Below are 27444 nucleotides of genomic sequence, written 5' to 3'. Positions count from 1 at the left end.
ACCTTAAATCGAGAGATCGGTCTATATAGCAGCTATATTCAAATCTGGGCTAAATTGAAGAAGGATGTCGAAGGTCTTAACACTACTCACTATAAATAAATGCGCCTTTTATAGCCGCAAGACCTCAAATCCAAATCTGGACCGATCAGGGCCAAATTAAAGAAAGATGTCGAGTGGCCTAACACAATTCACTGTCCCAAGTATCAGCAAAATCGGATAATAAATGTGGCTTTTATGGACCTAAGACCCTAAATTGGCGGCTCGGTCTATATGACAGCTATATCCAAATCTGGACCGATCAGAATTGAAGATAATATCGAAGGGCCTAAAACAACTCACTGCTTTTATGGGCCTAAAATCCCAAATCGGCGGATCGATCTGTATGGGAGCTATATCAAAATAAAGTCTGATATAGCCCATCTTCGAACTTAACATGCCTATGAACAAAAAAACCTGCCTATGTGCAAAGTTTCACCTCAATATCTCTATTTTTAAGGACTGTAGCGTGATTTCAACATGCCATCCTTCGGTGGTTGGCATAAAAACCTATTTAGAGTCCATATCTTTGACAGAACCCTCCTCAGGTTTCACTTAGTATTCATACCAACCAAAATAGAAGAGAGTTCCCTCCGCCCTACTACAACAAGTTTTGCGTTGTTGTTATGGCAGTGAATCGTGTTTTCTCATTGGTCTCCTAGGTTTTGTTTACAGATTTACAGATCCAGAAGCTCTGCGAAGAGCTGCCATCTGGGTGACATGTGTCGCGTGATTCCAAGTTACAATCGACACATCCTGCACTTTGGCATCAATTCTAGCTCTGTATGAGTTGAGACAGCTGCATCTGCCGGAACGTCATGGAGCCAAAACTACAATGTTTTGCCGGGGGAAAGCAATTTCTTCAGTCCATTGGGTGGCGGCCGTTCCCCAAGGACTTTTTAACACATCTGCTACAGTGTCTGCATGAATATTGTCTAGACCCGTTTGATATGCTGCTTGTCTAAAGATTCTCCCTTGAATCGAAGGGCTACTATCTAAGCGAATCAAAATTTCTTATCACCACTCTGCTTATCCATGTCTTGGGTTGGGCACAGTTACAGATCTGGCTGGTCTTGACGTTGTTTCGAATTTCCACATATTTTAATATGAAAGTTGTATTTTCTGGACATAACTTTAAAATATTTAAACATTTAATATGAAAAAATATGAATTGGTTGGTTATGTAAATAATTAGAAAATCATCCAGAGTTTCTATTACTTTAGCTTTGTTTTGTGAAAATGGTAAACCTTTTTTATGCAAATCAAAAGTTCAAATTTCTGTAACAAAACATAAACAATAAAAACGAAGAAAGACTTTAAATATTCATTTGAAATAAACTCATAATGCACAACCAAGTCCACCACCACCCCCCACATAAAATTGATATTATCCTACAATACACACACACACATACACACACACACACACACGACATATAACTACATGCCAGCACATAAAGGCTGACAGGACCTGTTGTGTATAAATACAATTGCTTCCACCAGCAACAAGTTATTCAGTAAGTTTCAAGCTTTGGAAGTACAACATCAGAGACATTTCATCGGAAAAGAAAATGCGTTGTTTGGAAATGTAAACAACACTCTTTGAAAGTTTTGGGCAAAAAAAAAATACTTTTTTTTATATATTTTCCTCTTTAGATTTCTATTTGCAACTCTCTGTTCGGGCACTTTGGCACAAGTCTTAGATGTCCAGCCCATCAATAATATACCAACCACCGGTCATTTGGGCTGTCATCAGAAAATGTTAACGTACCGTGTAACACAAGCAGACTCCAAGGGCCGTGAATGCTGGGATTACGTCAGTGTGGCGGCCTGTTGGGGCCATTGTGACTCTAGTGAAATTTCCGATTGGAAATTCCCCTACAAACGTTCGTTTCATCCTGTCTGTGTTCATGCCACACGTCAACCAGCTGTGGCCGTTTTACGAAATTGCCACCCAGAAGCTGATGAGTTTGCTCGTCGCTATGAATACTTGGAGGCTGTTTCGTGCCACTGTCACACCTGCTCTACGATGGACACCAGTTGCGAAGCTCCCGCCAATAATATTCTAGATGTAAAGGCGGGAGTAAAAGTTTTAGCCCTTACAGGTCTGGACTCAGAAAGTTTGGATTATTAGACATGAAACTCGAAATTGTTAATTCGATAAAAAATAATTATAATTATAAAACTTATAGTGTGAAAGGGTTCGGTAGACAGACTTTTAACTTGAAGATTTTCATACACATGCCTTAAAAGTATTTTGGTTATTATTTATACAGCGAAAATTTTGCCATAATTTTATGTAAATAAAAATCGTCTCCAAAAACCAAATGGTTGTTTCAAAAATCTGGGTAAAATTAAATTGGTTTGCAAAAAATAATGGAAGAGGAAAAGACGCTTTAAGTAAACATTCTATAACTTACAACAAAACATTCAGTCTCAATCCACACTACAGAGACAAGCAAAATTCCCAATTAATGTATTGGGTTGCCTAAAAAGTAATTGTGGATTTTTTAAAAGAAAGTAAATACATTTTTAATAAAACTTAGAATGAACTTTAATCAAATACACTTTTTTACACTTTTTTTCTAAAGCAAGTTAAAAGTAACAGCTGATAACTGACAGAAGAAAGAATGCAATTACAGAGTCACAAGCTGTGAAAAAATTTGTCAACGCCGACTATATGAAAAATACGCAACTTTTTGGGCAACCCAATATAATGCCTATATTATAGAAGATGGTTGAGCACGTTATGAAGAAAATAACAGTTTTATTGAAATTTTAACATAAGTAATGAGGGAATGTCCTACTGAATGAAATCAGCAAGTTTTTATACCCTACACCACCACTCTGATAAGTATACCGATCGGCTTAGAATCACTTCCTGATTCGATATAGCAATGTCCGTGTGTCTGTCCATGTATTCTTGAAATCAAGGTACAGGTCGCATTTGTTGTCCGACTGCCACAAAATCCTTTCTTTGGTCCAAGGACGAACGCTATTGATTTTGAAAAAATCGGTCCAGATTTAAATATAGCTCCCATATATATCTTTCATCCAATATGGCCTATTAAGGCTGTAGAAGCCACAATTTTGGTCCAATCTTTACAAAATTTCATAAAAATTGGTTCAGATTTAGATATAGCTCCCATATATATCTACCATCCGATATGGACTTTTAAGACTACATAAGCCACAATTTTGGTCCCATCATTAAAAAATTTTGCATGACAGGTTTTTTTATGTCCGAATACGTCTGCAGAATTTCATAAAAATCTGTTCAGATTGAGATATAGCTCCCATATATGTCTTTAATCCGATATGGCCAATTAAGGCTATAGAATCCACAATTTTGGTTTGGTCTTTATAAAATTTACCATGAGGTGTTCTCTCTGATTATTTAGTACGTCTGCTAATTTTTTATCAAAGTCCGTCCACATTTCTGGTTCGATCTTTACAAAATTTTGCATGAGGTGTTCTATTTTATTTTCCAATATGTGTGCAAAATTTTATAAAAATCGGTTCAGATTTAGATATAGCTCTCATATATATCTTCCATCCGATATGTACTTGGAAGGCTATAAAAGCCACAAATATCGTCCGATCCTTACAAAATTTAGCATGAGATGTTTTACTTGACGTTTTAATATGTGTGCAAAATTTCATAAAAATCTGTTCCGATTTAGATATAGCTCCGATATGCCCTTTTAAGACTGTAGAAGTCACAATTTTGGTTTGATCTTTATAAAATTTAGCATGAGGTGTTCTCTTTGAAAGTTTTTCCAGATTTAGGTGTATGTAGCTCCCATATATATCTTTCATATGATATGACCTTTAGGACTCTAGTAGCCACAATTTAGGTCCTATCGTAAGAAAATCTTACAAGGTTCTATTCTGTATATCAATAGGTATCAAAATTAAAATCTGACTATATTTCAACATGGGTTCAATGCATTTAAAGTAGTACGCAGGCTCGTTGGTGTAGGGTATATACAGTCGGCTCCGCCCGACTTTTGCCTTTCCTTACTGGTTTTGATTTAAAATCTATTATCTAAAAAAGGTAAATATCGCTGAAAGTGAATATAGTACCAGCCCTATATCACTATTGATTACATGATTGTAAGTCAGGATTAAGAAGTAGTCGCTCAACGACATCTGCCCTTATCGGCCTGACAGATAATTTTATTAGGGTTATCAGTAATCGTGAGAATTGTGTTGTGCTTTCTCTTAATATAGAAAAGGCCTTTGACAGGCTTGACCATGGGCAAGGTGCACACTTATTTTGGTTTTTCAAGATCAGCATGTTTTCTGTTACAATCTCAGTCAGTATATGAGTTGTAATAATAGATGTTCGAAATTGTGGGGGGTACAAAGTAGGGTACGGCAGAGCTCTGTGCTTGGTCCGTTACTCTTTGCAATGTTTAAGAATCCCCATAGAATAGGGTGTATATTAATTTAGTCATTCCGTTTGCAACACATCGAAATATCAATTTCCGAGCCTACAAAGTATATATCTTTCGGATCGTCGTAAAATTCTAAGACGATTTAACGATGTCCGTGTGTCTGTCCGTCCTTCCGACTGTTGTAATCCCTCTACAGCCTTTAAAAATTGAGATATTGCGCTGAAATTTGGCAAAGATACTTCTTTTTGGTGCACGCTGGTTAAGTTCTTGAATGGGCCAAATCGGACCATATTTGGATGTAGCTGCCATATAGACTGATCTGCCCGAAGAGTCTGAAGCCCATAAGAGCTTTTTTTATTACCCGATTTCGCTGAAATTTGAAACAGTGGGTTATTTTGAGTCTGCCGACATCCGATTCAAAGATGCTTTGAATCGGACTATATTTGGATATAGCTGCCACATAGACCGATCTGCCGATGAAGGGTCTGAAGCCGATAAGAGCTTTTTTTATTACCCAATTTCGCTGAAATTTGAAACAATGGTTTATTTTGAGTCTGCCGACATCCGATTCAAAGATGCTTTGGATCGGACTATGTTTAGATATAGCTGCCATATAGACCGATCTGCCGATAAAGGGTCTGAAGCTCATAAAAGCTTTATTTATTACCCGATTTCGCTGAAATTTGAAACAGTGAGCTATTTTAAGCCTCCCGACATATAGCTGCCATATAGGCCGAAAGAGGACCTAAAGCCCATAAATACATTATTTTTTAACCAATTTCGCTAAAATTTGTAACAGGAAGTTGTTTAAACCTCCCAACAACCGACGCAAATATGGTGTAGATCGGACTTTATTTAGATATAGCTACCATATAGACCGATCTCCCGATGAACGGTCTGAAGCCCATAAAAGCTGCATTTATTACTCGATTTCGTTAAAATTTTAAACAGTGTGTAGTTTTAGGCCTCCCGTCATTTGACCCAAATATGAATCAGATCAAACTATACAGATATAGCTGTCATATAGACCGAAATTCTAATTTTGTGACTTAATCCCATAAAAAGCGAATTTCTTGCCTGATTTCGCTGAAATTGTTACTTGTATATGAATTCTCGGGACCTGAATAAAATATGATCGAGACCAGCCCCTATTTAGATATAACTATGGATATAGTAGTAGAGTTATAATAAATAGGATGATTATTACATGCTTGGTGGTGGGTGTCCAAAGTTCGGCCCGGCCGATAAACAATTTTTAACTTTGACGCCTAAAAACACTACTTCACGTATGGCAACACAGAATGACGGTGAAGTTCAATCGTCAAAGTTGAAATTCATTAACTTTCGCGCATCGCTTTTGTGGGATTTGTTTGCAGAGTTGCATTTTTAATGCGTGCGCATGGTATGTATGTTACTAGTTCGCGTCATTTTTCGTTGTGTGTGTTATGTTTCCCAACTATAAGGGTTGGTATTCTATTCTGCTTTCGGAATAGTCGCGGAATTTTTAATTGTTCCTCGAGCGGAATTTGACAGCAATCAAATGTTTTTGTTTCCATACCAAAACACGTTTCTTTATCTGCACTTATTGTTTTCCCTATTTGATAATTTTTTTTTCTCAAAAAAGTTAAGAAAAACGAACCATTGAAACCAATAAAGCAAACAAAAATGGTGCCGGCAATAGTTTTAAGTGTTGCCAATATAATAGCTTTTTTTGCCAACTTCCTCATTTCAAGCAGAGTACTACTTTTCCGCCTATTTTTAGCTAACGTTTCGCCGACGAAACAGAACAAAATACTGAACTTAATGCACAAACACAACTGAATGTTATGAAAACTCGTTGACAGATAGTGCACTTCGCGAGAAAAAATTGTACTTAGCTGTTTGCTACCTCTTTGTTATATCATTATACAAACCAATTTATTTTAATTTTTTTTTTTTTGAGATGCCTATTGTTTGACATTTCTTGTTGTTTGTGCGTCTTTATTTAGATGGACACCTATATTAGGCGTTTGCTTTTACGTTAGTGCCACTAATTAGACTACTACTAGCCGAAGAGTTGTCTGGCCGTATATGTTCATTTTACAAATAAACAAATAGCCCCAAAAATATCCATTTTCAAATTATGGCTGGGTCCGGAAATCCCATTTGGAACTATTTCCGTCGTAATGAGAGTACCGCCACTTGCATTGTATGTATGAAAGAGTTAAGCTTGGGCAGTTCTTTGCCGAAAAACCAAACTGTTAGTAGCATAAAAAAGCACCTTGAGAAAGTGCATTCCCATGAATTTGCTGCATTTCACAACTTGGAAAAGGAATATGTCTTCAATAAAAGCCAAAACGTCAATTTAAAGCGCCGTGCAAAAAGGAAAAGGCTTAAGGAACGTAAAGAGGCGCTTGAGGGACCTAAGGAACGTAAGAAACCCGGCAGGAAACGAAAAATAGACAAGTATTCGGAGTCTGAGGATATGGAGCACACAACCAACATTGAGATTATAGTTCATGATCCTTTGGATGAACATGAAAGTGCTATGGAAATTGTGAGAGCCAAATCGGAGGAAAATCTTGAAATGGCTTTCAACGAGCACAGAAAGTTAAGCAGCTCCAGACCAAGTGACATTGCCCTAAGCAAACGTATAGATAAATCCATAATAGATCTTTTGGTAGTCGATATGTTGCCATTTTCTACCGTTGAGGGAGAAGCCTTCAAGAGATTGAATATCGGTGACCCGATCAGGCCTTCAAAATATTTACTGAAGACAGCAAATTTTTATCAAGATACTCTCATGCCCGAAACATACGAAATAATTAAAAGGAAAGTAATGACCATTCTGGAGCAGGCTGAGTGGATTTCATTGACCACAACAGAATGGCGAAATTCGACAAGGTCCTGTAAAATAGATGCCGTAACCTGCCACTTTTTACATGAAAATCAAAAACACATGGTGGTGTTGCAGATGTGCCCTCGTCGATCGAAACATTCCAGTGTTAATCTCTTGGACTTGAGTCGAAAATTTAATATTGTTGATAAAGTCCATTTGAATGTGATAAAGGACGGCGAGGATCAGCCCTCGTCCGAATGGTTCAACGTTCTGCAATGCTCGGCGCATTTGTTAGAAAAGGTTATCAAGGAATCCTTATTGGGCGGAGACTCTGTCGAAATTCTAAAGAGAAAATGCCAAAGCATAGCAGACCATTTCGAGAATAACATACAATCGTATTTAAACCTTCAAGAATGCCAAGAAATATGTGGCTTGTCACAAAAAAAACTGTTAGTTGACACCCAGCACTGTTGGACTTCTACATACCTAATGTGGGAGAGAATTTATGATCAAAAGTCCGCTTTGGAGCTGTACACACAACAATATGGCGACCTGCATGTTCCCTCTGACTATGAATGGCAACAAATTGAATTTCTATTATCCCTACTGAAAATTCTCAATCAGGCTTGGCTAGATATAAATTCTGATGCAGCTTGTGTATCTTTGATTATACCGCTGCTTACTATGCTGAATGCAAAGTTTGAACCCAAGTCAGGAGATCCCCAAGAGCTGTCATTTTTGAAACAGTCTCTAAAAAGTCATTTGAATCAGAGCTTTGCATTTGTGCATCAAACATCATTCTTGATAATTGCTACGCTATTAGATCCACGATTTAAAATGCGCTATTTGACGGAAAATCAATTGTCCTCATGTCACACTGAGATGAAGCATAATTTGCGCATTTCCTTGAATCTGGACGATGATCATAATGTCAACCCTTCGTTTAACACCCTGCCAACAAACAATTACAAATTTTACAACACCTCCGATTTATGGGAGACCCATGATAGCTCGACTCTAAATGAGGTTAATTCGAGTGAAAATGTATTCCTAGCTTTCGAACAGCAGTTAAGCTTTTATTTAAAAGAACCGCTAATAGCTCGGAATGGTAATATATACCAATATTGGAATGTAACACCGTACGAATACCTGAGAAAACTGGCTTACAAATATCTGACAGCACCTCCCACCAGTTTATGCGCCAATGAAACTATCTGCAATGTGGGTAAATTGTATGCCGAACGAAGACTAGGATCGCACGACTTCGAAGAGAATGAGAAGATCTTATTCATGTCGTCTAATATAAAACTATTCAATTTCGAATATTAAATGCTTTTTCTAGATTCTAGTATACCTTTACTTGATAATATCTTATCCTTTAGTATTATACCATTTAATTTTAAATATATATTAAAAATTGTTTCCAAATTCTAGTATATTTTTACTTTTTCCTGTTTTAATGTCAGAGGTAGTCTTTCTTTGCATAATCATATAGGGTTATATTATTTTCATAGTTTTTTGTATTTTGAGTCTATAAGAAAACTTATTACATGTTCCAATTAAATATTTATTTTAAGTTACTTACATTAAAAGGTCTGAAATTACATTAAAAATATACAAAAGAGAATTTCGTAAGTCGAACTTCCAGATATACTATATTCCTGGATTCCTCCATTTGTTATTGTTAGGTGTGTGTGATAAACTTAACATATATAACTAAAGCTTAACGCAAATTTACATGTCGATGCTATCAGAAAAGCATTTGTAATGTGGAGTATAGCATTTCAAATAAGAAAATTAAAAGTAGAATTTCCCTTAAGATTTGCTAGTTAAATGATGACTTATTTAAAGTCCTAAAAGAGAGGAAGGACCAAGTATAGTATGAAACACTTAAATATGGCAAGTATCCTTAAAGGAATTTCAAGCCGGAATTACCATTTGAAGCAGCATTCGCTCGAGCCATTTGTAACACGCAGTAAAGGCCAGATATGCCCAAACCTACAGCGCCTCCAAATGCGCATTTTCTTAAACCGGCTAGAATGAGATGCATTTGCATTTACAAAAACGCATTTTTAACTTTACAACAGAACTTTACCTGTCGATTTGTATAGAAGACCAGTAGCTGTGCCGGCAACAACGGTATTTATGTCATCATCCTCTCCTCGTACAGCTTGAAGCAGGACACCAAAACCGGAATACATTACAGCTAAAGTTCCCAAAGTGTTTGCTGTGCCAGATCCCTGCTTCATAACATGATTTAGCATTCTAAAAAAATGTTCTTGCTATATTTTAATAGGCTTTTGTAGACATAGATATACATACTGCGTTCGCCATAACTTTCCGGTCTGTTGCAAGGCTTTAGTAGTCCTCATGCCATTGTAAAATCCAGCTACACCTCCAATACCAGCTCCAATCATAACAGAGCTTCCAATTTGGGAGAAGGCTAATTCAAAACGACCTCTTTGTTTTGTCGCACCCTCGGGAAATATAAATTCTGGCTGGGCTTGTTGTAAAAAACGCGGGTCATAGTTTAAATAAGGTGATATGGGTGCACCAAATGTTGTGGAAGCAGATGTGACATTTGAGCGCATTGGCCGAGGTTCATCATCTAAAACAAAATTCGATTATACGTTGTATTTTTTCCCAATCATTATCAATACATAAACAGCATGATGTAACAATACACAGGGATCTGGGGAGTTCTGACTCAACCCGTTTCTATGGGCTCTACTTACGTCCGGTGGTGGGTGTCAGGGACAGAGGTTTGCTCAAATAATCGTCACTCATGATGGAAAGGCAGGCGTTGTACTAAAATTCCAGAAATCTCCAAGGATCCTTCGGCGTTAATTTTTTTAATATCCACACGTGAGATTTACAATCCAATCCTCAATTCTCATGTACTTTTCGCAAATGTCAAAACCTTATTGCCAGACTACAAAAAAATATTGCCTAAAGCTGTTATCACACTATATGTTCTGGTCTTATGACATGCCACTTTCATATATCTTTGAAATTTCATTTGCTGTGTTTTATTTTAAAACCGCATAAATAAACCGTGGAGGGCAAAAAAAATCCAGTACACGTATGTTTGTTTGACATGAAGTGATAACGCCGTTTGCCAACCTGTCAAAAAAGTAAGAGGAAAAAAGTGCAAATTATTGTTGTTGTTGTTTTAACAGTGTCATAAACACTGGGGCGGCAGCCCTTGCCGATGAAGGACTTCATCGGCTCAATCCGGTACGTACAACCGGCTGTCATGGGAGCAAATTGTATAAATAATTGGTTTAAATTTTATTTTACTCACTTCACCTTTCAAGTTCATCTTGATATAAGGTGAAGTCATGCCAAAAGCTGAGTACAATTTTTTATTTGTGTTTTGATTTTGCAGTAAATCTAATTGTCAAAGGCAAAGGCGCATAAGCTACAAAACAGTGTTATAATGATGGAAATACAAACATAAAACATTTTTGTAGAAGATAAGTTGTCATGGCGAAACAATTAAAGATGGTCTCATTTGTACAAGAACCACAAATCAAATGGCGCAATCTGCCATCTTGTCAACAAGCTGATCGTACTTTTGCCAACACACGCAAAGAAATTTGTGTGCGTTTGTGTATACGTGTGCGTACATGAGCAGAGAAGATGCGAGAAAGAATAAAGGGTGATTTTTTTGAGGTTAGGATTTTCATGCATTAGTATTTGACAGATCACGTGGGATTTCAGACATGGTGTCAAAGAGAAAGATGCTCAGTATGCTTTGACATTTCATCATGAATAGACTAACTAACGAGCAACGCTTGCAAATCATTGAATTTTATTACCAAAATCAGTGTTCGGTTCGAAATGTGTTCATTCACCGTAACGTTGCGTCCAACAGCATCTTTGAAAAAATACGGTCCAATGATTCCACCAGCGTACAAACCACAAACAGTGCATTTTTCGGGATGCATGGGCAGTTCTTGAACGGCTTCTGGTTGCTCTTCACTCCAAATGCGGCAATTTTGCTTATTTACGTAGCCATTCAACCAGAAATGAGCCTCATCGCTGAACAAAATTTGTCGATAAAAAAGCGGATTTTCTGCCAACTTTTCTAGGGCCCATTCACTGAAAATGATTTGCAAGCTTTGCTCGTTAGTAAGTCTATTCATGATGAAATGTCAAAGCATACTGAGCATTTTTCTCTTTGACACCATGTCTGAAATCCCACGTGATCTGTCAAATACTAATGCATGAAAATCCTAACCTCAAAAAAATCACCCTTTACCATGCACGACACTACTACCAGAATGCATTCTACCAGGATGCACGCCGTTTACCAGTATGCACCCCGTTAACACTGCTCATTAAATACGGATTTAATGGCTTGATCATCTTTCCCTTTAAAAAATCAGCTGATGAGAGCATTAAATCCGGATTTAATAAGCAGTGTGCTCATTAATCAAACTAATAATGTAAGTTATAAATTAAAACAATTAAAATGTGATTTGGATACAACTCTGGAATTAGAAATTTCCATCAGCTGGACCAAGGTGGTTTCACGCGACCAGCTGTTAACATCCGGTACGGTATTAAGATGTCAGATTTTTGCTTGCATTCTCTTTGTTGTTATCTTTTTTCTGTAATATATTCTCCTCTCAGACACACACATGCACTAACACGTATACACACGTGTGTTGGCAAAACGACGATCAGATTGATGGCAAGATAGCGGATTGCACCATATGATTTGTGATTGTTGTACAAATGAGACCACCTGTAATTGTTTCGCCATGCAGCTGGATAAGTGATCTTACCTTGTTTAGTGAACCCTGATGTTACTGTCAAATTTTTACTGGAAATGTACTCGTACAGACCTATTAGTTTAAATAGTACACTACACACTAGTGCTAGTGCTTCTGACTTATTATTGTTGCGGCATTCAGGCATTGAGTGGTTGGTTGCTGTACGGTGTTTTGGTTTCGGGCACAACAACAACAAAGGACGTGCTGTGTTGTTGTTATGTTAATAAAAAAAATTAAATAAAAAATATTGATGTAAAATACTTGATAAAAACACTGATGACAAAATTCAATTAGAATTGCGTAATACAAATAGTTTATTAATTTCTGAAGAGTTTCGCCCGAAAAAAGGATATTTCTGTCTGTGAACGCACAAATAAACAGAAAAAAAGAGATTGATTGTTGCAAAAAACAAAAAATCAATGACTTCGGCGATGGACGTAAATGTTAAATTGTCTCGTCTGCTACTGTTGGCACATAAATTTAATAACTTTTACTTGAATGGTAAGTTGGCAAATATGGCTGAATTCGAAATATATCACATTGACCATAATCTTCGCAATGCGAAAATGGTTTTAATTTTATCGATTTTATCCCAAAGAAATGGGTGTGTGCATGTCCAACCAAAGGTGGTAACGAAGGTCCTGCAAAGCTCTATATAGGTAAAGAAAAAAACATTAGCAAAGAATGTGCAATTCGCAAGACTAATTCAATGGATTGATTTTGTGCTACTTTTGTTAGTTTCAGTATAGTTTTTTGGAAGGTTTTGTCAGAACTATTTTCCATTAGGATAATAAATGCACATTCAAAATGTTATTTAAACAGTGGAGTTTTTGTTTCCCTAACACAAAGTTGAGGTCTATGTTAATAACAGTGAAGAATATGTATGTACATTAGCACATTTGCTTGCCTGTATCCTTTAAAGGACATCTGTTGGGATGTTTGCTGTCGCACCATGAGACCATGAGGCGCATTTAACATGTCGTGTAATATTTTAAAAGTAGAAAAATAATATTTCAAGACAATCTGCAAAAGTGTTGATAGTCAAAAATGAATTGTGTTTTAAAGAAATAGGATAAAATACCATAATGCGATGACAAAATAAAACATAAAAACAGTTTATGTATGATTTGTAGTAGAAAATATTATGTATTTATTTTGTATCATGAAATTTTTTAAGAATCAAATCAAGGTATTCTTAAGGTTGTCAGACGACACGCATTTCACTAAGATTTGAAGCCGTCTGTTTCATTAGATTATACATTTTATTGCGATTAACTCTACTATTGGCCAATTACTTTGTTCTGAGTGGTGGTCAATGTCCGCTGGTAGAACTCGGAACTCTTTATCACGTCTGATTATGAAATTCCATTTTTAAAGTTTGTTTACAGTTCGAGGTTTATATATACTTTGCAATGCATTGGCTATAGTAGCGAATGTACATTTCAATAAATCTCAATAACTAGACGTATGAAAAAGCTGTGCAAATATTGTGGAACATGTTTTATATATTTGCACCATATACAATATATGTATTTATTCAATGAAGGCGTACGCCTACTCAGTAGAAATGCGAAAATGTTGGATGCGCATTATGGCAGTATGTTCCATCAATACCTTTATGTGTTAATTTTTTGTTATAACTATTATAGACAAAAAACGCTAAAGGTAGTGTTAGCATTTAGTACTAGAGATGCACTGATAGTTTAGCAGTTGTTTTTGTTGTTGTAGTAGTGTGTTGTACAGCCCTTGCCGATGAAGGATTTCATCGGGTCAAGCCGGTACGTACAAACGGCTGCCATGTAGCAGTGTTAAGTGTCCAGACCTAGGAATTCTGCGACTTAGACAACGTGCGTCCAGAGGGATCAGGCCCTAAGTCGAATAGGATTGGCTGCGTAGTTAAACAGGTAGCGTGGGTCGTGTGGTCTCATGTTACAATCGAAACATACTTCTAACACGTTGGCATCAATCCTAGATCTGTAGGAATTGAGGCGGCAGCATGTGTTGGAACACAATGACACAGAACTACTAAGGTTTGTGAGGTAGGCTAATTTCTTCGTGTGCAATGGATGGCGATTCACCACTTACACAGCATAGAGTTGTGCCTGCGCACGGGTAGGATCGGAATACTGAGGAAACAGGACGCTGCAGTACGTAGAGCAGTATACTGACAGACATGAATGTTATTCCACTGCTTGTCGCTCAACTAGCGAGTACACACTGACTGATATCTGTTTTCAACTTCTTGATCGTAATACGATCCTGCTGGCAGATATCAAGGCGATCATGAAATGCGTGAGGTATGGTGTTAACGCGAGACAGCGCCACCATTCTGACCCTAAAGCGTCATTTTGATTCTTTTTTGGAACCTGGCCCTTTTTTCGATCCATTTTAATCAATACCTTTTTCAGATGTCACGAACCAAAATTAAACGTAAAAAGAATTTCCTGTATCGTGTCCAAGGAATGACAGTATTAGTATGCGAATTTGCCCATGAAAATTCATTTAGAAACAGCGAGGATACTTTTCTCATATCAATGACACCATTTAGTAAAGAAGTTTATACGACTTTATAATTAAGGTAAATATAAAGGAGGAGGATAGAATAAACACCGCTGAAAAATTTTGGATATTCTCGTCGGAATTTGAACCCATCGTCACAGCGGACATGGAAACCTCGCTACGGTAGCCCTCGACTTCGGTATAGATGGGTCAAAAAAGATGATAAAACTAAAAAAGGTTTTTGAAAATATACCCTTTTGTGACCTTTCACCACTTAGCTTGACGCGAGGACATATAGAATTCCCCGGACAGTAAGGTCATAAACAGTTTTGGGGCGTAAAAACGATTTTAATGCCTTTTCTGATGATGGCACGATTCGCGTGATTAAGGTGCCAGACCATAGCGGAATAAGAGAGAATTGCCGTGAAGGCCACATGACTTCTTGGATAATACGATGACTTTTGGGGCGACGCATTCCGAGTTAAGGCCGTTTGCGACAACGTAGAACACTGCGTTCAAACGGTCGGTAGGATGACGAAAATGTTACTGAAAGGTAGTAAGAAAGAGATGAGTATCGCTTGCGATATCATTATGGGACACATAGGACTATGAGTGCTAAGCTACCGGGCTCGTACACAGGTTGCGGATAGTGGAATGCTCCATATGAAGTAGCTGCAACGGCAGTCGCGGACAACGAGAACGCAATAGCGCTGCGCGAGGTATGTAACCTATCTTAAGGCCTAAACAGAATGAGCGCGCTGAGCAGCGTCGCGTTGGAAATGCAACTTTGCAAAAAAATGTCAAAAAAAAAACAACTCGCACAATTAAACAATTTTTAACTTTGACGACTAAAAATAGTACTTCAATTTTATACAAGGTAAAGTCATTAGCCCAACAACATAGAAATCAACTATACAATCCTGTGGGAATGGTGGCGCAAGTTCCCACTAGGCTGACAAATTTCTGGACACTTCCTAATTGACATTCTAGTTTTTATTTGCATTATTTGACGTGTAAATTATAAATTCCAACGATAAAAATGTGAAAAAGAAACATAATATAAAAAACCTTTAAAATTCAAACAAAGCATTTGACGTTCTAGTGGGATTTGCAAACAACTCTGGAAATATTATCAGCTGTTCAAATGATTTTACCTTGTATAAATTTGCCTAGCTTTAAAGCATAGAGGGGCAAAAATACAACCGCACGCAAAAACGTGTCGGGATAACCATGAACACCATACAGGCTGGAGCTTTAAGCTACGATATGTGTGGTTGCGGATAGTGGGATGCTACATATACGGAGTAGCTGCAACTGTAGCCGCGGACTATCGAGTGTAGAGTCACAGTGAGAGGCCGTGCGGCAAAGGCTCTTGCTTAAATACTGAGTCTCTATGATGCTCGATATGACAAGGCAAGTTTTTTGGCACCTTTAAGTAACCAATGGCCCTCACGTACCCGCAGCGATCGGTTCTATGGACCGGAACGAGCTTACTCATTTTTAGGAGTTTGAAGAGGATCGCTACTTTCACATGCAATGTGGCTACAACAACAACTCGTTCCGTCGAGTCAGCATTGTTGTTATTTTACACTTGGTTGATTGGTCGGGATTTACTATCCCTTAAAAGCATCAAAGTTGAAAATCTGTTTACCATGGTTGAATTAAGATTAAGAGTTAATTCAACCATGTTCTTTACGTTGGCGGAAAAGTAGTACTCCCTTTATAGTGAGGAAAATGACATAAAACTTTTATAATGCAACACTTGAAACTATTGCCGGCATAATTTTTGTTTGTTTTTTTGGTTTAAATGGTTCGTTTTCCTTTATTTATTTGAGAAAAAATATATTAAATAGAGAAAACAATAAGTGTAGATAAAAAAACGTGTTTTGGTATGGAAATAAATACATTTTATTACTGTCAAATTCCGCAGAACAAATACAAATTTCAGCGATTTCCAAACCTAATGGTTATTTTCTCTATTTTATATATTTTTTCTCAAATAAATAAAGAAAAATGAGACAATAAAACAAACTAAAATGATGCCGGCAATAGTTTGAAATGTTGCTGCTATAGTAGTTTTTCTTTACTATAAACAGAGTATTACTTTTCTGCCGGTTTTCAGCCAACGTTTCGCCTACTTTTTTTTATATGGAGTTTGACAGCATTTCGCTCGAAAAACTAAACAGAATACTCAGCATTAGGTAGGGACACAATACTAGACATGAACCGATTTCGGGGCGTGATATGGAGAGCCATTAGGGATTTTGTGAGTAGTACAGAATTCGTGGTTTAGATATTTTTGAGGTTACTCTTTAGTTTTTAGAGCGCTCCACACTCCGATCACTGGCAGGATTAATATAGTGGCATGTCATAAAACAAGAACATATAGTGTGACAACAACTTTAGCTTACGTTCTATAGAGCAATTTAAATCAAATATTAATGCTATTTAATAATCTCTTCGTGCTTTTCACGCTGGGTTTATATCATAGTGTGCTCCAAAAAAAAATGGTTAATTTCAATGTTATAGTTTTTATATGAAGATAAGACATTATAATACTAGATAACACTTCAATTAGACGAAATTCCAGCAGGTGTGAGTGCTGCTCGACACATACATAGATATATTCACACAAAATAATAAAATATTTATATACATATATTTATTGCTTTTAAAACCTCGTATCAGTGACGTTAATTTTTTCAAACCACAACAAAAACTAATCAAAATTAAAAGCCAGTTCGCAAAGCAAAAATAAAATACAGTTAGTTATATTAGTTTATATGTAGGTATGCCATTTTCTAGCATCGAATTGGATGGGTGTGTTTTAATAACATCCCTTAGTGTCGTCACATCACAATTCTATTATTCTATATAATAGTATGGAAGGGGACAGACTGGTTTATTTTTCACATATTTCTTGTTTTGACTTGGTTCATTGCAGTGAATAGCAACAGTTTCAGTTGCTGGGAGCTCAGTGCTTCAAAACTAGCACTGCACTATCTATAAAAATGAATGAAACTGTCGTAAATGAATCAGTAATTACAACGTGTAAACAAGTAATAAAAGCTAAATGAAAACCTCTCATCTCCTCCCCAGCCCAACCTCTTGACAGGATAGGAAAACAAAAATCAATAGGAAAAATCTATTAAAGATATCAAAGCGCCATTAAATTAAAAAAAAAAAAACTCTTCAACATGCACATGGACCTGCCTATGCATTTTCCCATTGCAATTAAAAGAATACATTTGCATTTAATTGTGTTTCTACAAATTGGCATGCACCTGTGTGTGAGCCATTGATATGATATCTGCAATAGATGTCGTTAATCAGAAAAATATCATTGTCAACTTCGTACCATTAGGAACGCCATATAAAGAGCCGAAACCAGAAGACATACATTTTTCGATGACCTTCAAAATGTTGTTCGGCGTATGACAAGATATTGGATGTATGTACATATATGTATACGTTTTTATATGCATATAAAAAGATTGATCTACACGTATCAAGCGGCGTAATAAAGGTGTAAACAGGCCTTATAAAAGGCACTCATTTAGTGACAAAAGGCCTGCTAATCTTATTACATACTTGTTACTTCTTCAAGCCATTTACTGTATAATTAACAATTTTATTATAGTCGAAAAGTTGTAAATAGTTTAACAAAAGGTCTAGCGAGATAAAATACCGATAGCAAAACTAAGAAGCAGAAAAAGAAAACAAATATTTTTTAAGTGTTTATTTCCCAATAATGCTGGTGTTTTTGTTTTTTATACCCTCCACCATAGGATGGAGTATACTAATTTTGTCATTCTGTTGGTAACGCCTCGAAATATGCGCCTAAGACCCCATAAAGTTTATATATTCTTGATCGTCATATCACTTTAAGTCAATTTAGCCATGTCCGTCCGTCTGTCTGTCGGAAGCACGCTAACTTTAGAATGAGTAAAGCTAAGCGGTTTTGAAATTTGCTTAAACACTTTTTATTAGTTTAGGTCTATTGGGATTGAATATGGGCCAAATCGGTCCATGTTTTGATATAGCTGCCACATAAACCGATCTTGGGTCTTGACATCTTGAGCCTCTAGAGGGCGCAATTCTCATCTGATTTGACTGAAATGATTTTTGGTATCACTTCCGACAACTGTGCCAATTACGGTTGAAATCGGTACATAACCTAATATAGCTGCCATATAAACCGATCTAGGGTCTTGATTTCTTCAGCTTTAAGAGGGCGCAATTCTTATCCGAATTGGCTGTAATTTTGTTCGTGGTGTTTTGGTATCACTTCCTACAACTGTGCTAAGTATGATTCAAATCGGTTCATAACCTGGTGTAGCTGTCATATAAACCAATCTTGGATCTTGGCTGGACGGCCCAATTCTTATCCGATTGGGGTGAAATTTTGCATGAGGTGTTTTGTTATGACTTTAAATAACTGTGTTAAGTATGGCGCAAATCAGCACATCATTTGATATAGCTGCCAATATTACACAATGACTTCTATAATGTTCAGCATTCGATTCATTAATGGTCCGAATCGAACTATAACTTCATATAGCTCCAATTGCAAAATAGTTCTTATTCATTATTCTTTGTTTGCCTAAAAAGAGATACCAAGCAAAGAACTCGACAAATGCGATCCCTGGTGGAGTGTATTTAAGATTCTGCCTGGCCGAACTTGTTTTTTTATCCATTGATTACATTGACAGTTCACTTACACTTACATGTTGTTAAAGCAGTGTGTTATACGCTGAGGCGGCAGCACTTGCCGATGAAGAACTCCATCGGGTCAATCCGGTACGTACAACCGGCTGCCATGGATTTGACTTACACTTACATTGATTATATTGACAGTCGTTCATTGACAAGCCACTTGTAATAGGTTATAAAGAGAAAATTGAATTTGATCTCTATATGTTGATCGATTTCCGTCTAATACCTTTCCAGCCAGTTATAACAAAAAATGAAAAATTGTCCATAAATATTTCATTAAGGAACAGGGGGATACTTCTCTCATATCAATAAGTGCAGTCCTATTCAAGTAAATGCTCATTTATAGGGATCTCATTTTTTTACTGCCGAGTCCGTGCAATGCCGCAGAGCGACACAACTTAGTAGAGAAGTCTTGAGTGGTTATTCAGCCACAAATGTTGTTGTAGTAGTAGTACACTGAGGCTGCAACCCTTGCTGATGAAGGACTTTATCGAGCCACAAATGCCGCTGGGATTAGTGAGAGGATGATCACGGCTAAACATTTTTCTGATTTTCCCGCCAATTTTAGAAACTAGACGTTCATCATTCTAGTCGGACATGCTAAAATCCGAGGCCAAATTACCGCATACGTGATCTTGAGTGCGCTTACGCATCAAATTTTAATCACATTTTAATTTAAAACTTTTTATAAATTATAATCGATTTAAACATTCGTTTCAAAAATTGCTGTTCAATAATGAAATGCATGGTTCCCAATATAGAGGGATCTCGAACGATTTTACTCGTTCACGTATGCGGTAATTCGGCCTCCGGTCTCCCACCAAATATGACAAAATTCTCCCCTCCAATGCCATAAATTGAAATCACCAACCCCATAAACTTGCGAAGTCAACGTGACGCATAGGCATTAGCATGCGCCTTTGTGACGCTAAACGGCTAACTTCATACAATGCTGGCGACAAATGAGATCTTCGACCATTTCCCCTAGAAATGTTCAAAAATTCCATTGTTCAGATTTTTCTAAATTAAATTAACTCGGTCGCCAGCATTACTTGGGATAGGCGGTTTTAGTTATATTTTTGAAGCGATAGACCTATGTAGATATATGTTGGCAGTCGAACCCAAGGCTGCTGCCTTCGGCGCGCTAAATACACATATGCACTTTATTAAGGCCTTAAATCAGAGACATCGCTAAAATCACTACGCCGTTGGCTTATTATTGCCGACACTGTCAAAGTTGTATGCATATAAGTTGACGGTGTCGACCACCAAACCAGCCACAAGTATTGTACGGCACACATTGAGTCGTTGTCAAACTACATTCCTACGTAGCAGCAGAGAAATATGAATATATATTTTCGTAATGTCGTTTTATTTTTCCTTTACTATTATGATTGTGCAAAAGCTCAAGATACATTGATCTTTGGCGTATAGTTTGTGTTTATATTTTTATCATCTAAACAGCTGCGGTCAAAAAAAAAGCTGCGCAGAATAGTAAAATCTTTTAACTGAAAAAAATTATATTCTTCTTTGGAAGCAGATAATATATTTTAATAGATTTACAGATAGATTAGATTACCCTTTAATAAAAGTAAACAGTTTTACTTATTATTAGGTTTTGCTGTGGCTATCTCATTTTCGATATGGTACCACAAATTTTACTAAGATCCGACGACTATGCGGGTCATCCCATAAGGTCGTTATTATTTCCTTAAGACCACCTTATTGCTAAAAGATTGGTGCATTTCAAATCATTATCTTCTTGAAATTTGCATGCTGAAGTCATTTCAATCTCCGCATATGAGAGCATAATATTTTGGAGTATTTCAAGCTATTGGGATGCATCCATGATGTTGGGGACCAAAATATAGGGCCAACACATTTAAAATCTATCAAGATTTTCCATTTTAGTTGTATATTGAGGAACAAATTATTAATTTCTGCGAACGTATCACATATTTTCAGGGCTCACAACCACCCTAGAAAACAAACTTTTAGAGTTTAACACAATTTTTGATTCATCCAATCACAATATGTGCCTCTGTTTTTCGAACCGCCTATTATTGTGAGATTTTACAAACTGTTATATCTCTGTGATATGTATTTTTCTCAAATGTATTAATTTTCCTGGACTTCGGCCATACAAGTTATTATCACGTAATGCTCGTTTAGTTGTATGCGACGTATATGATTTGTCATATCTTGTTTTAACCTTGGTTTATTGTAATCGTGTGTTTTTTTTTAATTTCTGTAAAAAAATTCAATAAAATTTTAACTTTTTTTAGAAATCAAATTTTTATTCAACGACGTGTGGAAACCATTACAAAGGCTTCCACGGCCTAATTTTGAAAAAATTATAGGAATATTAAGAGGGCGCAATTATTATCCGATTTATTTTATATTATATTTATATTTTGCTGCGCTGCTATTATTTTGACCACAACTGCATGTACGAATCCATGTGTGCAAGAAAATTGGGAAGTATCCCCCATTGAGCAGTGCCCCAGTCAACTTCCTGATCAGATTAAAATTCGCTTAGAATGTTTGAAGAATTTTAGATGGATATTCTATGTTTGAGCTTGAGAAACTGCTGGCAACGTAATTATGATTGCGCGACCATTCATAATCGACCCCTATACAATATGCAGGTGTGAAACAGCATAGCACAATATTCACAAAATAACACATTCTGCTTGTCTATGGGTACAACATCGATATTAAGGGTCGGACATCGGAAGCAGTAGCTGAAATCTTTGAAAATATCGAAAAAGAGTCATTTAAAGTGAGTCTGATATTAAATTGAGATAAAACAAAGTGTATGATACCTACCAGGGACGTAGCCAGGGGAAGCCTGATTTTGTGTAAAGAAAATTTTTAAATTTTAATTTTAATTTTAAATTTTAAAATTTAATTTTAAATTTAAAAAATGAAGTATCTTTACCAATTTCAGGGTAAAGGCTGGTACTACCTTCTTTTTTATGGAAAAATTTCCGAAAATCGTTCTTTCGGTGGTTTGGCAAGGATGATTTTTTTAGTTTCTTTGGCCAAAATGTTGCCATTTGCATATAAAAAAATAATATGTCATCAAAAAATTTATCAGCTGCTTACGAGCATGTGTACACACAAATGTGAGTGTATGAGTCCTACTGAAATTCATGTATGTTTTTGTAATTTCAACTAAAACCCACCCCTTGGTAAATTATATATAATAAAACACAAAACAATTTAAAAAGAGACAAATGTAGAATTTATTTGTAAAAATAATTAGATTTTGTAGTATTTAACCTGTTATAACTTAAATAAGCACAACTTTCCTAAAGCCTTTCTCAGCCTCTTCCACTTTTATCCAAATATTGTTGTTGTAATTGCAAGACCAAAAGCGCAACACATTCTTTCTCAAACCTTATTATTTCGAACAGATTGATTGAGTTGCTTGTTGTGAAAGAAATATTTATTTTTCTTTCGAGTATTTTTACGTAAATAAAAAAAAAAAAAAATTTCTTGTTTATGCATCCACAAACACTTTTTTTCCAACCAGAGTACATGTGACCAACATCACTAACACTAACTAACACGCAGTTACAATTAGAAGTTTGACGATCGCGTTTATTTTGCGTAAGAAAATGACTTGTTGCACAGCGACTGTGGTTGTGCTTTCAATGGGCGTCCCGAAATGTGAATTTTCCCTAGATGAAAAAACAAGTTATGACGAAACGAACACATTTCGGCAAATTTTCCGTTTTTTCTTTATATGGAGTTTCAAAGCGAAACCCGAATATATTACCGGCCTTAACAGAAGAATTTAGGCAATTTTCGATTTTGAAAAAATGCGGGGTGACCCCCCCAAATTAAAATCCTGGATACGTCCTGATGCCAACGTTCGGAACCGCCTGTAGAACCGGACAAACAGAGAATGTTGTGAGAAAGTCTACAACTTTATCACCTCGGCACCGTGAAACGAAATTTTCAGCGTTGGTTATCACCTCCTGTTGCTGGCGACATTTTAGATGCAATTACCTTAGTTAATCAGACGTATCAACGTCATTTGTTATTATTATTCCCAGCTAACACTAGAAGAAAGATAAACATGTCGACCTACCTTAAGATACAATTCGAAGTGTATATATTAAACTTATATGTAGACAGATACATAAATACGTAGTTGTGTTTGTTTGTGACTTTTTGTTTTGTCAACAAAATACAATCTATTATTTTTGTGGGCTGGCTAGTGCTGTTGTTAATTCGTATACCTCTGCCGGCAGCTCTTTCCAAAAGTGATGCAACTCTGCTAAACGTGAAGTATATACAACAATCAATGTTAGAAGGAACGTTGGAAGAAAAACAGCAAAAATTAGCATAATATTCAAAAGCCACTGGCCACACGATCAAAAATTCGTTGCCAATTGTGGATGTTGTTGGTTGTTTTTTTTTTTTTAATTATGGCACACCATGATTATCGCTATCAAGATTAACTTCGGCATGTTTATTCTAATCAATTGCGTTAATTTACAATTATTAATCTTTGATTATGGTCTATTTTTAATAGGTTTTCAAAAAGGAGACATACGTCCTTTCCTAGTCGAAGGTCAGCAAGTGGGCCTGATTAAGTCCGATGTGATAAAACAGCTTAATAAATACCCTGAAGTATTTTGCATACGTGATTGTGAATATACCAAACAGGTTGGTTAATGTACATATATGCATTGGTCTAAGTTTTTCGTATTCGTTGTTTATAATCTTTTTGATTTTTTTTTTAATTTTTTAGGGTATAGTGGAACTGAATCCGGCATTTCGTGATTATTCTGAGCGCACTGAGAAGCTTGATCAAGTATTAAGGGAGCTAAGATCGAAGGGTCTATTTTCGGCCTTGCAGGGATGGCGTGAAGAGGTGAGTAGTGATGCTTTTTTTAATTTACAAGACTAACGATGAAACACTTTCTTTAATTACTTTTGGTTCTCTTAGTATTATGAAGTTAAAGCTGAGCACAATAGCCTTTTGAAGATGGATCGTTCTGCCACACCCTTGTTTGGTGTGCGCAAATACGGCGTAGACATCAATGGCTACGTTAAGCATCCAACCCAAGGTCTTTGCATTTGGTTACAACAACGTTCCAATACCAAAGAAACGTGGCCTGGCAAATGGGACAACATGGTTGGTGGTGGTTTGTCTGTGGGTTATGGCATCAAAGAGACGGCCATCAAGGAGGCAGCCGAAGAAGCCTCCATACCAAGTGATCTCGTCAAAAATCTCGTTTCGGCTGGCTGTGTTTCGTTCTTCTTTGAGAGCGATCAAGGCCTGTTTCCCAATACGGAATATGTATTCGATTTAGAGCTGCCAGTTGACTTTGTACCACATAATTCCGATGGTGAAGTTCAGGCGTTTGAATTGCTACCCGCCAAGGAGTGTATAGAAAGAGTTTTCACGTCCGACTTTAAGACCACTTCATGTCCAGTTGTTATAGATTTTCTTATAAGGCATGGTTTCGTTACTCCTGAAAATGGTATAAACACTTTTTTTACATAAGGCGTTTCTTTTGTTTGGTTAAATTTTTTTTTGTTTTACTTTTATTTCTTTCAGAATTTTGGTTTACTCAAATCATCGAACTTTTACATGTCCCCTTGCAATCGTTGTACACGTACAAGCAAAAACTGGAGGAGAGCAGAAAACTGCAACAGAATCATCTACAAGCACCACTATCAACGGATCCACAATCAATAGATAAATTAGCCAATAACAAAATAATTGAAAATGGGCATACCAAGCCCATAACCGAGGCCAATTAAACGCATATGTACGTACGTACGTAAGCAAACAAACAACGATTCAAATTGATTGCATATTGCAGATTCTCTTGAAATGCCCTTTTTGAAAGACTGCATTATAAATTTTAAAAATAGTTTAGCACTCACACATCCTTCGCCGCCTACACATACATAGAAATACATACATACATACATATAAAATATGTTCGTTCTACTTAGATAACAAATAATATGTGGCAAGCTGAAGCTATTACAAATGATAATAGAAACCCGCCCAGCCCCTAGTCCCAAAAAATGAGACAGATTGGACAGAAGCTAAATGAATCTATCTATATATATATATATATACGATACACTCCAGATCATCAGCTTGACAATGTACGAGCGTAGGAGCATATAATGTCTGTATTTTATTTGCTGTGTATACTTTTAAATATAAATTATATATAAAAGAAAAACAAAAAATATCTATATATACATACATTTCTATAGGAAGCTTAGATTTTCACTTTATTCTATATCCATAAAAGCATTAACAACCACATATATACTTAACTTGGCTTTAAAGAATCCAAATGAAATAAGGAAAATAATAATTTATATATAAGTAGTGCCTGTTATGGTTTTGATTCAAAACATCGTTTCCAGAAAAGAAATTCCACTTAATGTTAAAAACTATCTTTGTTCGTAAATCTTTGGTCATAATTGTATATACATATATAATTTCTTTTATGTTTTTAGTCTGCCTAACCAGTTTAATCTTTACCATAATGTGACATATTCAATATAATTGAATTTAAAACAGTTTGACGCCAAATTAAGAAATAACAGCGCCCATTGATTGCACTTGAATGGGCATATTTCTTTTTTTAACCTATATTTATTATTATTATATACATATATATTTATTATGACACTAGTTTTACTACAATACTTACGCGCATATATACAACCAAAAAAAAATAAAACAAAAGAAATGTTTACTTAATACTTCCTCTTGGTCTACTTTTCTGTATTTATATATATAAAGAATATACATGATACATGTTTATATTATTGTTTGTTTGTTGTAGGTTCGCGTTCCCTTCTTAACTTCCTTCTTTTTTGTATTATACAACCAAAGTGCTCAAATTCAATTTAATATTCGTAATTTTTGTTGTTTTTATAACATATATATATACATAGAAAATAGGTAATAATAATATGAGACGATGTTTTTGCAATACATTACAATTATATATTATTGCTATTAATATATATATATATTCTACTTTAATAAAGACACAATAGTCAATAATCAGCAACTTGTTTAAAGTGAAATTCTATGTTTATTATTTTGTCCAACAAGGAAAGGGAAAATTCTTGTGGAGATACTTATCAGTAGACATCTGAAACATATGCAAATGGAGCATCGGAAAAAATTGGAAAACACACAAATTCGTTTCATCAAATGTACATTAAAAAAAAGCCAAGAAGAACTTGTCCTTGACGGATTTCATCGATTTAATCTGGTACGTACAACCGGCTGTCATGGGATTGTGTATATTTTATACAAACTGTATATTTTGTATGTTTGCATATATTTTGGATATCTTCTGCATAATTTACATACATATATTTGACACATTTAAATATTTGTTTACATCATAAACGCCGGATATCGAACGTGGGTGATCTATTTAAGCGAATTTGTATTGGCACCCTTAAAGCAACCCAAAGGAACCAATCTGCATCTGACCCGATGCACCGAATTGACCCGATGGAACTCCTCATCGGCGAGGGTTGCCGCCTCAGTGTACGTGTTCGTCTTTTTTCGTCATGGGAGAGGCACATCCCGCAGTGCTTTCTTTGCACGGTTCGGTTCCGTGCCGGGGTTGAAAAGATCCTCGGACCCTGGTTTTGTTTGGTTTGCCGGAACCGCCTCCATCATCGATCGGTGTGGGTGAGGTATAACCGGTGCATGGAGTGGTTACATTTCCGATATTAGTCTCGCCCACTTCACTGCGGGAGTAGAGTCATACTGGATATGTTGCAAGGAGGCCATCGTAGCGCAGAGGTTAGCATGGCCGCCTATGACGCTGAACGCCTGTTTTCGAATCCTGGCGAGACCATTAGAAAAAATTTTCGGCGGTGGTATTCCCCTCCTAATGCTGGCAACATTTGTGAGGTACTATGTCATGTAAAACTTCGCTTCAAAGATATGTCGCACTGCGGCACGCCATTCGGACTCGGCTATAAAAGGAGACCCTTAATTATTGAGCTTAAACTCGAATCGGACTGCACTCATTGATATGTGAGAAGTTTGCCCCTGTTCCTTAGTGGAATGTTCATGGGCAAAATTTGCAAATTTAGTTGCAAATGCAGTCGCGGGCAGTCACCGATTTACGAGAGGAGAGTCTCAGTGAGGAGTCAGGTGGCACTGGCTCATAAT

At 36.4% G+C, this 27444-nt stretch overlaps 4 protein-coding genes and 1 long non-coding RNA gene across 8 annotated transcripts; 3 read left to right on the top strand and 2 right to left on the bottom strand.

Moving 5' to 3' along the window:
• Positions 1-1557: 1557 nt before the first annotated feature.
• LOC106083140 (thyrostimulin beta-5 subunit) lies at positions 1558-2318 on the top strand. Its single transcript, XM_013246034.2, has 2 exons — positions 1558-1624; positions 1693-2318. The coding sequence occupies exons 1-2, from the start codon at positions 1608-1610 to the stop codon at positions 2168-2170; spliced, it is 495 nt and encodes a 164-aa protein (XP_013101488.1). The 5' UTR covers positions 1558-1607; the 3' UTR covers positions 2171-2318.
• A 4240-nt stretch (positions 2319-6558) lies between these two features.
• On the top strand, positions 6559-8583 carry LOC106086432 (zinc finger BED domain-containing protein 4). Its single transcript, XM_013251474.2, has one exon. It carries the CDS (start codon positions 6559-6561, stop codon positions 8581-8583), a length of 2025 nt encoding a protein of 674 aa, XP_013106928.2.
• A 224-nt stretch (positions 8584-8807) lies between these two features.
• On the bottom strand, positions 8808-10174 carry LOC106083001 (mitochondrial import inner membrane translocase subunit Tim23). Of its 2 annotated transcripts, XM_013245915.2 has the most exons (5): positions 9990-10174; positions 9577-9862; positions 9350-9519; positions 9190-9288; positions 8808-9107 (listed from the first exon to the last, which is right to left on the bottom strand). In XM_013245915.2, exons 1-5 carry the CDS (start codon positions 10039-10041, stop codon positions 9100-9102), a joined length of 615 nt encoding a protein of 204 aa, XP_013101369.1. In that variant the 5' UTR covers positions 10042-10174; the 3' UTR covers positions 8808-9099. The 2 variants fall into 2 exon arrangements, with proteins under 2 accessions (XP_013101369.1, XP_013101288.1); XM_013245834.2 differs by having other exon boundaries at positions 8808-9288.
• Positions 10175-12151: 1977 nt separating this feature from the next.
• Positions 12152-26167, top strand: LOC106086985 (uncharacterized). 2 transcript variants are annotated; one of them, XM_059364386.1, is made up of 5 exons: positions 12152-12536; positions 23797-23930; positions 24016-24138; positions 24214-24751; positions 24829-26159. In XM_059364386.1, exons 1-5 carry the CDS (start codon positions 12455-12457, stop codon positions 25032-25034), a joined length of 1083 nt encoding a protein of 360 aa, XP_059220369.1. In that variant the 5' UTR covers positions 12152-12454; the 3' UTR covers positions 25035-26159. The 2 variants fall into 2 exon arrangements, with proteins under 2 accessions (XP_059220369.1, XP_059220370.1); XM_059364387.1 differs by lacking the exon at positions 12152-12536 and adding an exon at positions 23617-23727 and having other exon boundaries at positions 24829-26167.
• LOC131995619 (uncharacterized) lies at positions 21654-22441 on the bottom strand. 2 transcript variants are annotated; one of them, XR_009397514.1, is made up of 3 exons: positions 22192-22441; positions 22080-22101; positions 21654-22001 (listed from the first exon to the last, which is right to left on the bottom strand). It is a non-coding gene; the product is annotated as an uncharacterized LOC131995619 (long non-coding RNA). The 2 variants fall into 2 exon arrangements; XR_009397515.1 differs by having other exon boundaries at positions 22219-22441.
• Positions 26168-27444: the final 1277 nt, after the last annotated feature.

The sequence above is a fragment of the Stomoxys calcitrans genome, chromosome 3, assembly GCF_963082655.1.
Source record: "Stomoxys calcitrans chromosome 3, idStoCalc2.1, whole genome shotgun sequence".
Classification (NCBI taxonomy): domain Eukaryota; kingdom Metazoa; phylum Arthropoda; class Insecta; order Diptera; family Muscidae; genus Stomoxys; species Stomoxys calcitrans.
The sequence above is the reverse complement of the archived record's forward strand: the minus strand, read 5'-3'. Positions and strand labels throughout refer to the sequence as shown.